Below are 12224 nucleotides of genomic sequence, written 5' to 3'. Positions count from 1 at the left end.
GTTGGGAAGTATTGAGGAAATAGGGGAATATTTACAAGCGGATATGGATGGATGCAAATCCCATATCCGCAACATTGCACCCTTCTCTACCTCGGGGCGTCCCGACCCGATAAATTTTTACCTACTTTAGTGTGGCACTCAGATGTAGTTCCCTCTACTATTAACTCAACCCTGAGTGCGACAGTTTTACAGATGTTCACAAATGAGTAAATATGTCCCCCTGCGACGTTGCACCCTTCTCCTAACAGAAACACACCCACAGGATAACCGAATCGCGGAAAGCATCCTCAAACTAAACATACAGCCGGTAGGGAGCATCATTTATACAAGACTACACTGATATTTACACTACGATCCAGGACCTGTTCTTTGAGGAACACATGCAGATGTTATGCATAGGGAGAGCACGCATGCCAGCATCGATACACCAACCCACGAGTGCCCTGTGGCCCTACGGCCTTTAATAATGTGCAGAGCACCCCGTCCAAGCACCAAAAGCACCACCCCATTACGCACAGTCAGCACCATCCGGTGCACCAATAAAGTGTTCAATAACAATGCACCATCAAGTGTCCATGGTCACCGGTGGTGTCGCAGCCGGCCGATGTTCTGCCGCTGGTCTTGCCTTCATGGAGTGCACTTGGCCTTCTGGCTTCTTTAGAAATAAAGAAAGGCGCCAACCGCGTCCATTTCTTAATTGTGGCCATCAGGGGGCCAACTAAAAGTGGTTCACCTGTATGGCATAGGTGCCACGTTGACCCAGGTCCATCCACGGGTGGTGCTTGACCGCAAAAGAACTGCGGTCCATTGTGGGCGGCCACAAAAATTGCGGTCCATATGGTGTATCAATCCAGGCAGCAAGCAGCGGAAGTACAGGCCCACAACTGCAGAGCCAGCACCTCTCTCTCCTCTCTCTCTGCCCCAAAGCCAGATCCTCGGAGGTGGGAGACAAAAGAAGACAAGTGAGTAAGGTGGTAGGGGCGCAAAAGTGCACGCAATACAAGGTAATGCACACTGGGGGCACATGGGAACCAGGTGAGACAGGTACGTTCCTACCGTACGCCCCCCCCCCCCCACCAGTTAACCTACATTGCCCCTCCCTTACCCCTTACTGTATCCACAAAACACAACACTACTCATAAACATCTACTTTTCACATCAACAACGTCCCTACTGTCTTCCCCGTTCCTCCCATAAACCAAATTCGTCTTCTCTCCCTCCTAACCAATCAAATTTGCCATTTCCAACTCTCATCAAAATCTGCCATCTCCAACTCAACATCAAAATCTGCCATCACCAATTCATCATCAGTCCCTCCTAAGGAGGGAGAGATGGAATCACCCCAATGTCTCATCCACGTCGTGATGCGTCTCACAAATCCAAACAGCAATTCTCCTTTCCTGCAACACAAAACAAAGAAAACACAGGTGTGGAGTCATCATCATCACCTCAGGTAAGTGGCTGCGTATGGTGCGACAGGTTCATCAATCCTAACTATTTCCTAAATGACTTTAACAACTTTACATTACCCGGGGTCTTTCTCCTGCCAAACCATTGGCCCTCATTACTCTATGTGGTTCGAAGAACCAAAATCCCATTGACCATCTGTGGTGCACACCATCAATTTGGGTCTCACTCCCCAATTCAACACTCGGTGCCCCCGCACAATTTCGGTGGCTGGGTCGTGTGACGCTCCCAGCTGGTCTGCCCACCTGCACACCTCCACCACTGTTGTTGCCTACCGAGCTCACCTGCTCCTCACCCTAACCTAACTAACTGGGGAAGGCCCTCTCGCACTCTCACCCCCTCAGTGCCCTCTCTGGCACGGGCTGCCCGATCCACACCCGGGATCCTCAGGCACCCACTGACACTAACGGCTCCCAGAGCCCACCTGCGGCCTCACCTGGCCGACATCTAACAGTGGCGGAGTGCCCAACCATTTACACTCATACTAACAGGCCACACGACCAGCCAATTTCACCACACCAATGCACCCATCCACAATACCATTCTGCAACCGCACCACAAATGCCAATATCCAACCACAATTTACCTATACCTTCTAACTATTCTTTAAACTACCCTCCCCGGGTACTTGTGAAAAGGGGTCCACTCTTCCCCCATCCACACCTTCGCACCATGCACACCACTCCGTACCACTTACTCCAACTCTCTCCACACCACTCATTTCTCTGCTCCATATATTCCACACACCTGTACTTGCACACCTGTGCTCTCATACTTGGTGCCGCCTGCACCCTTCTCTCCCCCAAGCGCATTCGCGCTGATCCACAACACTCACTACTCATACACTGCTCCACACACCTGTCCAGTTCTCACACAGCATCATCTCATCTAACTACTCCCCTCTGAAACTTGCGCTTCCCAGTCGTCCCTTTAAACTATTGCGCTCCCTCGTCATTATCATCCACTCTAATCTAACTGCGTCCCCACTACAGGTGTCATTGTCACTAACTAACCTTAACGTCACCTATAGTCACCTCTAGACCCTATCAATATAACCTAACCCACCCGGGCTAGTTTTCACTGCCATACACCCCATAATCTATAGCGCATTTGCCCCAATCCGTGAGGGATGGTGGATTTGCCATCCCACCACATCGGGGAGGTCCTACTACCAATTTTGCACATCAAATTTCAACAAATCAAAAATTTGCCAATCACTACCCATCATCTGCCAATCATTACTGCCAATCCTTTGCCAATCATCAAATTTTGTTTTTCTAATTTCGGGGCCAAAACACTATCCTCGTCATTACAGTCTACTTACTAATGCCTCTCGGTGCGCCAATTCACTTCTAAAGCTCGGCTTCGTACAGCCAAGCCATGAATGCGGGTTGTTTGGTGCCAGCGGCTGGATAAGTCCCGCATTCGGTGCAGGGAAGGACGTTTACCCGGGCCGAGGTCCCACGCACCATCTCGGCACGGAGCCATCCCATGGCCCGATCTCGACCTGCCGGACTGCCTCAACAAAAAGTGGTCGCCATGACGACCCTTCCTATCGGGCTGCCCGCTCCGCCTAGTGGAGCACGGACGCGGCCGTTCAAAGCGAGGCCCAGCGTGGATCGCGTACGGCGGTCCTTTCGAACCCGCCGTGGCTCGGATCCCCGCTGGTTCTCGCGGCACGCGAAGCCCGGCACGCACCGAGGGCCCGATTCAGCTATAAGTCGCTCTAACCGCTAACCCGGTTACCGTCGATGCCTCACCTGCAGGCTTACACGCATACGCTACCCCTTTCTTGCTCATACATCCAGCCGTTTCCCTGCTCTTGGTCATTGCACCTTCTCTTACACACCCAGGTACACTCATTCCACTCACAGACTTGGTCACACACCTGACCACCGAACACCTTGGCACACATTCGTCGCTCGCACACCTCACCAACACACCTCTTCGCGCCCCCTCCTCGGTCACCTCTGTGACGATCACAGGTGTGCTCTCACTCGCACACCCAACCACGTGCCTCACTACCAATTCCAGCGTGCATTCCCACACACGCTCTACCATTCCAGGTGTGCTTCCTTTCTCACCTGTCACAACCAACTCACGCTCCGTGTCACTCTTACTACTCTCACCTCCACTCTTGACAGCGCACTCACCCTTACTCTCGACAGCACACTCTTTCCTCATGCACCCGTCCGTTACACACCTTTCTCGCGCACACTCTCCCGTTACACCCTCTGTAACACTCACCACAGGTGTACACTCTTCTTTACTTTTGACAGCGCACTCTTTCCCCATGCACCCCAGAGTTGGACGTTCTCGCACACCTCCTTTTTCGCACACCAGACCTGTCGCACACTTCACCAACGGCCTCTCACGAACACCCGGGTCCATCTCGACCCCCAAGCTTATTAAATCACCTGGCGCATCATACGCACGACCATATTGGTCACCACTTACACCGGGTCCTCTTTCTCTTCGCTTCTCCTCCATCACCTGCGAATCCCTCATCCGGTTAATGAGCACATCATCACGATCCGAACACAGACTTTGGACCAATTCTTTTACTTCCTCTTTGATCTCTTTCTTATCCCCTCTCCGTCGCTTCTTAATTTCGCTTACCCCTTCTTCCACTTCTTCTAATTTCTGCTTCACCTCTTTTATTTCCCGGTGCGTCTCCTCAAGCTCGTCCTCTAAGGCCACCTTGACTGTTTCTATGTGCGCCCTCACCTGCCGGTCCTTCGTCTCCATTACCTCTGTCACCTCGTCCAACCTCGTTGTCAGTCCCTCACGTACCATCTGACATTGCCTCTGTGTCGCTATCAAGTCATTTTTTAGGTCGTTTTGTGTCGCTTTTAACCCTCCTAATACCGCAGTGTTCCTTTGAACCTGCTCCGTTAGTTCTTTTTGTCCCTCCGTCAGCTGTTCCACTCCCAGCGTCAACTCCTCTATACCACCTTGCAATTTTACAGTCCCCTTTCTCACCTCCTTCTCCATGCGCTCCTCACAGTGCCTCACCTCCTCGCGCACTCCTCCGACCTCCTCACTCACACCTCTTCTGATCTCCTCTCCCATCACTTGCATCTCCTGCCCAAATGCCACCCTCATCTGCTCCATTTCCTCCCTGTGAGCATCCAATTTAGTTTCTACCCCCATTCTGACCCCCTCTATCTGCTGCCCCATTTTTTAAACTTCCCTTTCCGCTTGGTCCCTCATGTCCCTCAATTTGCCTTCCATACTGTTTTCTAACCCCTCTAACCCCTTTTTCATCCCTTCCATTTGATTCTCTTGAGCGGCCATTCTGTTTTCTACCCCCGTTAACCCCTCCTGTATTTCCCCTAATCTATTGTCTAATCCCTCAAATTTGTTGTCTAGTCCCTCAAATTTGTTTCCTAATCCCTCTATTCTACTCCCTAACCCTCCGATCTGGGCCCCCATCCTTTGTTCTAACCGTTCGCTATTCTGGGCCATAAGGGCCTTCATTTGTATAAAAAAAAGGTTCAAATCCACCAGCGGTGCTGCTACGGTCGCGGGCGCGGTCGCCGTAGCCATCTGCGAGGCGCCATTTTGCGCGCCCGTAACCTCGTGCGCGAGGACGCCATTTTGCGAACCTGCCGCCCTCACTGCTTCGCTCTCCTCATGTCCCTCAATTTGGTCCTGGATCGACCCTGCCTCACTCTCCTCTACCGGAACCCAGCCGTCTTGATCTCCCATAGCGCGACTTTCAAAATTCGGGTTTCTTGTAAAACAAAATCAAATTTCGGTGACTTGTAATTTTGAGCGCGTTAAGCGCGCTTCGGGTCCGTATCTCACCCCCAGACACCAATTGTTACGGACGCGGTTTAGATGTTATTTACCGAGCGGTGGTATTGCCGCGACCTAACAGTTCCCCCGATTCTTCCCCAACTCACCCGATTCACCCAGACGTTGACCAAATCGCGCTATGCCAAATCAATGATGGAAAGGACACGACGACTGGGAAAGAGGAAAACGACGCAAGGGGTACAGTTCTCAAGACCTCCGGAGGAGGGTATAATTACAGTGGTGGAGAAAAGGGGGTAGATTACACGGCAGAGTGAGGTAAAAGACACAGAAGAGATGGGCACTTAAATACAATCTTATCTATTCCCGGACAGACCACAGACAAACGGAACAAGGCTGACTTACACAGGGATTGATGGCAGGGAGGGACAGGTAGTTCGATGGCACAAGGTGCACCTTGGCTCGGGGACAGGATAAAGCACGGTCCAGTCCAGAAGATGCGGGGAGGCCTCACAGCACTCGGAGGTGGTCTTGCTTGCTCCAAGCTCAGCGCGCATCTGACATCACCTCCCTCTTCCTGCGCATGCTCAGCGGGGAGTGACACGCCCTCGGCTGGTTGGCTCCGCCCCACTGGGGCCGGTCCGCCGCTTCCATTGGGTGCGGGGGTTACCGGGCTCCGCCCTTGATGAGGAGCTGACAGGGAGCCCCTATTTGGTAACCCCGTCGAGCACATGTTCGATGGCGGCTCGTTGGGAAGGCTTGGTGCCCTCCCAACACCCCCTACCAACCAAGCCGGAGTGAGGACGCGCACTTCCCGCGCCCGCCGCTGCCGTTGCTGTTGTTGTTGTTGTTGTTGTTGTTGCTGAACCGTGAGGAAGAGCTGCGGGGAGGTATTGGGAGGTCCTAAACTTCCTAACGGTGCCATACAATCACATTCTGGTGCAACGAAGGGTCAGAATTAATGGAAACGAGTCCTTAACTGACATAGACTAAGAATAACTAGCAAGATGTCCTATAGTTGTCTTACATGAGATGCGCTGAACCTGGGCACGACATTTAATGGGGGAAATAGGGGGAGGTCGGGTCTACAGAGTGTTGTTTACAGAAAATGGGACTAGGGAATGGGGGATTGGGGATAGTTGGGAAGTATTGAGGAAATAGGGGAATATTTACAACCAGATATGGATGGATGCAAATCCCATATCCGCAACAATATGATTAGAGGCATTCAAAAGATTGACAAGGTTATTGAAAGTTTAAAGACCATCAGAAAGAGTATTGACACCACTTTCAGCCCATGTTTTGGTAAGAACCTCCACCTGACTGAGAATGTCCCTGGAGCAGAGTCTATTTCCAGGAGAATGATTTTGTAGAAAAACCACCACGATTTACCCAGAGAAAGTGTGATGGAGCACTACAAAAGAACAGTTTCCATTCTACTTCTGGGCTCCCTTATAAATCAGATGGTGGAATGGTTTACAATTGAAGGAAGTCATGCATGTGAGCTGCTGTGCTGTACCATAGATGCTACTCAGTTCTGGTGTGGAACTCTTTGAGAACAAAGAGGGCATGCTTCAATGGGAAAGAACCTTCCTTTCCTGAATGCCTGGAAAATGAACTCAGAAGATGGCAGGCTTTGTGGAGGAATACAAAAGGTGAATTACAATGTGATTAAAAGGAATCTTTCAAATCGGACATCTTGATTGCCAACAACCTTATTCGAGCACGTAGTCCATGCGTTGCAGAATCCCAACACTCGAGCATCGTGCGATCATACATGTTTTGAACGATTCAATTTCAGAGGTTGGTGTTGGTTCATGTAGTATTTTTAAACTTCCATTTGTTGATTGAGTTTATTGCTAATTTTGTGTATAATACTAAATGTTAATTTATGTAAGAGTAATTCACCAAGGAGAGACACTGTTTTGACCATAGTATCCAACTTGTACTCGACATTTGCTTTTTGAGTCAATATTTTAATGTTCCTGCATGTCTCAAGTAAAATTGCTGAGACTGCTGACAAATATAGTTTTATATAACACAAAGTGACCCTGAAACGTGGGAATTTTGTCAAAAGCTTTCATGTCATGGTGACAACACAACATTCTCTCTCCCCCTATCCCCAATCCCCTCGAAACAAAAATCTTGGATCCGCCCCTATTTTTGTTCTGATCATTCATTCCCTGACGTCTGTTCACCAGATTTCCTTCTCTTTAAAAAAATTGGTGTTTGGACAGCATTCCATCTTTATTTTTGTGGCCACCCCAAGTTTCCCGATAGGCATGAATAGTCAACCACAAACTGTGATCTAAGCCATTCCCCTATGTAAAGGCCGGATTAGGTTTGCAAGCAGATTATTAATTATTTCACTGTCTCATTTAACCACCTTTGCACCATGTGTAGACTCGATCAGAGGTGGCTCTGAAGGTCATTAATCTGTAGCAACGTAGTTATGCCTTTGGTTTTCGTAACACGTGAATACCCATTAGCTTTGGCTCAATGGGGTTTCCTGGCAAGAGGTTTGAGGGTTTTTACCGTTGTACTCAATTTGCCGACCTCGGAAGGATGACAGGCTGAGTCAACCCCCCTGGCGTTAATTCAGTGATCAACCGGGATTCGAACCCAGGATCCGAGTATCCCAAGTCGGCACCCTAAACGCTAAGCCAACACCAGGCTGGTCACAATGACAAGGTAATTCTCTTAAACGAGCTCCATTTCCAGAAGCTGTGTGTGTGTGTGTGTGTGTGTGTGTGTGTGTGTGTGTGTGTGTGTGTGTGTGTGTGTGTGTGTGTGTGTCGTTGGTTGTTATCTCCATCTATCTATAATTCCAGCAATCTCTGTGTGTGTGTGTGTGTGTGTGTGTGTGTGTGTGTGTGTGTGTGTGTGTGTGTGTCTGTGTGTGTGTTTGTCTGTGACCGCTGTTTCTCGACAACCACGGGTCCGATATACTTTAAACTTGCCAGGTATATTGCTGGGGACCCGAGGATGTGCCTTTTCAAGGTTTGAAATTAATCGGACAAGTAGTTACCGAGCTATGGCGATTTAGCCGTTCGCCGTTCGCTTTGGCGTTGCGAATGGACCAAACCATTTCATGTAAATAGAGGGGGGGGGGGGGGTTCTGTGGTCGTTGCGAATGGACCAAACCATTTGATGTAAATAGAGGGGGGGGATTGTCACCGTACTCGCAAGCCGTTCGCTTTGCCTTTGGCTTTGCGAATGGACCAAACCATTCCATGTAAATAGAGGGGGGGGGATATAATTTTAGATATATATATAGTACGGGCATGCCCTAGTATTTTCAAAACCAGATAGGCGTCCAGCTTTTAGAAGGTGGAACATAGTCCTCCCAGGTCTCGAAGTATCTACCTCCATTTCAGTAAGGAATCATGATTCATGAACCAAGCTGTGACGTTTTCTTGTTCTCAAACTTTTGTTCTGACGGCTCTTTTGAGGATCGTCACCACGTCCCAGACAGCTTCCAACTGCAGTTTGTTTGAAGTAATATTCCCAGGGATTGTTTTTAATATCACTGTGAGGTGTTTCTTTATCATTCCCATTGCTCCAATAATCACTGGTACAATTTCGGTGCTCTTCTGCTTCCAGGATCTTTTTACATCATTTTTGAGGACTTGGTATTTTGCCATTTTCTTGATTTCTGCATTGTTTTAGGGCAAAATCGCTGGGTACTGATATCTCAATCATCAATGCTGTCTTTTCCTTTTGTTCCTGAATACAATGTCTGGACACAATGCTTTGTTTTCTATGTTCACGCTCGATGGAATCATCAGGTCGTACGTTGGCATGATGTCCTCATTTTCAATAATTGCCTTTGGTTAGTGCTTCCATGAGTTTTCTGGAACTGGAATGTTTAAATTTTTGCAGATATGCCAATGAATCAGTTTTCATACTTTGTTGTGCCGTTGTGTGTAAAGTTGTTCTGATAATAGTTTTTTGCATCCCGAGAGCAGGTAACTAGTACTTTCTGTTTCTGTCTTGCAGAATCTACACTTGTCCATCAGGTTCAGTCCCACCATCTTTTTAAATCCATTGGTGTTGTGGCCTTGATCTTGGGCATTTATTATGATTCTTTCGTCGTCCCAGTTGAGCCGACCTATTCTTTGCCATTCCATTGAGCCTTCTTTGTCTATCCCCACTCTGTCCAATTATTTTTTGTATTCTACTGCTCTTTTGTCATTCTTCCAGTTGTTGATGTATATTTCTTGATATTTCTTTTTATATACAGTCACGTGAAAAAGTAAGTACACCCCATGTAAAGTCTTGACTTTTTCAACATATTTCAACATACAGCTATTTGATCTTCATTTCAACAATATTGATAGATAAAGGTGATATAATATAACAAATATCATGAAACATTTACATTTTGTAGTCCATTGTATGATTTAAATAAACATAAATGCAAATTTCGCATGTGGAAAAAGTAAGTACACCCCATGAAATGTTTTTATTAATCTTTTTAACATATGTGGACATATCAATATTTGATCTTCATTTAAACAGTATCTATGGATAACGGTGATCTAATTGAACAAAAAACAATGATAAATTTACTTTGCAATAATTTATTCAACAAAAAATTAACAGAGATGCCATTTCCTTCTGTGGAAAAAGAAAGTACACCCTTGGCTCTAATAGGTGGTATTGCCCCCTTTGGCAGAAACAACCTCAAGTAGGCGTTTCTTATAACTGTCTACCAGTCTCTGACATCGACTGGGATAAATTTTTGCCCACTCCTCCATGTAGAATTCTTTCAGCTGTGCGATGTTTGAGGGGTTTCTTGCATGCACAGCTCGTTTCAAATCCCCACACAACATCTCGATGGGATTTAGATCCGGGCTTTGACTTGGCCATTCCAGAACCCTCCATTTCTTTCTTTTCAGCCATTCCTTGGTGGTTTACTGGTATGTTTAGGGTCATTGTCATGTTGCAAGGTCCACCTTCGGTTGAGCTTCAACTTTCCAACAGATGGCCTCACATTATCCTCAAGCACCCTCTGGTACAATGAAGAATTCACAGTGGATTCTATGATAGTGAGCTGCCCAGGCCCTGATGCAGCAAAGCTGCCCCAAACCATAATATTTCCACCACCATGCTTTACAGTTGGTATCAGGTTCTAGTGGTCAAATGCTGTCTTTGGTTTTCAGCCAACATGTCTTCTGGTACTGTGGCCAAATAGCTCCACCTTTGACTCAACTGTCCAGAGCACATTGTTCCAGAAGTGCTGGTCTTTGCCTAGGTGTTCATTGGCAAACTTTAGTCTTGCCCTGATGTTCTTTCTGGACAGCAAAGGTTTCCTCCTGGCACACCTCCCATGTAGATCAAATTTGTGCAGCCTCTTTCTAATGGTAGACTCGTGCACTTTGACATCAACAGTGGCAAGAGTTACCTGTAGGTTCCGTGATGACATTCTGGGGTTCTTCGAGACTTCTTTCAGCATCTTGCGGTCTGCCCTCGGGCTGAACTTGCTGGGACGACCTGGCCTGAACAAGTTGGCAGTTGTTTGGAATCTTCTCCACTTGTAGATGATCTTCCGGACAGTCGAATGATTGATTTCAAATTGTTTGGAGATCTTTTTAAATCCCTTCCCAGACTCGTAGGCATCTATAACCTTCTTTCTGAAGACTTCAGAGAGCTCTTTTGATCTTGGCATGGTGACGCCGCACACTTCAACAACAAAGAGCAAACCAAACGAAATGTCTGAGGTTTAAATCAGACAGGTTCCTCCAAGATCCTCTCTGACGATGTTCTAATCATTTGCACCTGAGCTGGTGCACCTGATTCTAATTTTAGGTATTTGAAGTAGTGATAAATGTAGGGGTGTACTTACTTTTTCCACATGCGAAATTTGCATTTATGTTTATTTAAATTATACAATGGACTACAAAATGTAAATGTTTCATGATATTTGTTATATTATATCACCTTTATCTGTCAATATTGTTGAAATGAAGATCAAATAGCTGTATGTTGAAAAATTGAAAACTTTACATGGGGTGTACTTACTTTTTCACGTGACTACTTATTTTTTCTTTTTTTGCCATTATTGGGGCTGTATTTGTTGCTGTTTCATTTTCCTGTGTGGCATCTTCTATTCTCACATCTTTATGGAAATTTTTTGCAAGGTGAGTTAGGGATACTTTTTCAGGTTTGTTGTGTTCATGTTTGTTTTCAAATTGTGTCCGATAGTCTGTTGAGCATTTCACATACTCAGCTAGTTCTCTACACTCATAGTTCTGCTTACCTGGTTGAGTTCCCATCAGGCTGCTGCCTCCCTCTCGTCTTGGCAGGTACATTCTCGGGATGCACTAGTTTTTGTAGATTATTTTGTGGATGGTAAAGAATTTTGTTGTTTTTATATCTGGGAGTATCACGTGTCCTTCCAACCAGCCATTCAAACTTATTGATTAGGTTATTTCTCTGAAATTACCTCATAGAGAGGGTCCTGGTGTCCAGTTGTCCGTCTCTCCATACGTACGTAAGTACATACGTCTGTTAACATTTGACTAAAACATATCCCACTCACAAACTACCCTACTGATTATGGAACAAATTTGGTATGATGCATCAGGACAGCAAGGCCTCATGGGGTTGTGCCACTCATCAGGATGCACCCACTATGAAATAGGAGTGAGGGGGGTGTTGCCCCCAAATGTTGGTATTTCATTCAAAAATGTTCTTCTCAGAAACAGACAACCAGATCCAGACCAAACTGGCCATGCGGCATCATGACTATGCCCTAACCCTAAGTTGTGCTCCCCATGGGTTTATCTCCCCTGAAAAATGGGTCACGGGCGTCCCTCCCGTAATCCCTCATATTCACTAAAACATTTTCTTCATAAACTACATGACTATATGGACCAAATTTGGTACAATACATCAGAACATTAAGGTCTCATGAGGTTGTGCTCCCCATCTGGATCTGCCCACCTATAATAGGCTGAAAAGGGTTGCATCTAATTCAGGTAATTTATTTTACA

At 46.9% G+C, this 12224-nt stretch overlaps 1 protein-coding gene across 5 annotated transcripts in view; it reads left to right on the top strand.

The window, feature by feature from the left end:
- LOC137412486 (PH and SEC7 domain-containing protein 3) overlaps window positions 1–12224 on the top strand; it is a 196756-nt gene that overhangs the window by 97274 nt on the left and 87258 nt on the right. The window contains exon 2 of one of the 5 annotated variants that reach the window (XM_068097794.2): window positions 6751–6881. The exons of the other annotated variants lie outside the window; for them this stretch is intronic. Coding sequence (XP_067953895.1) covers window positions 6853–6881 — 29 coding nt within the window. The 5' untranslated portion in view covers window positions 6751–6852. The remainder of the gene's footprint in view (window positions 1–6750; window positions 6882–12224) is intronic. 5 annotated transcript variants of the gene reach the window in all.

The sequence above is a fragment of the Myxine glutinosa genome, chromosome 4 (genome assembly GCF_964187855.1).
Source record: "Myxine glutinosa chromosome 4, kmMyxGlut1.1, whole genome shotgun sequence".
Lineage (NCBI taxonomy): Eukaryota > Metazoa > Chordata > Myxini > Myxiniformes > Myxinidae > Myxine > Myxine glutinosa.
Note: the sequence above shows the minus strand (reverse complement) of the source record. Positions and strands in the feature narration are given on the sequence as shown.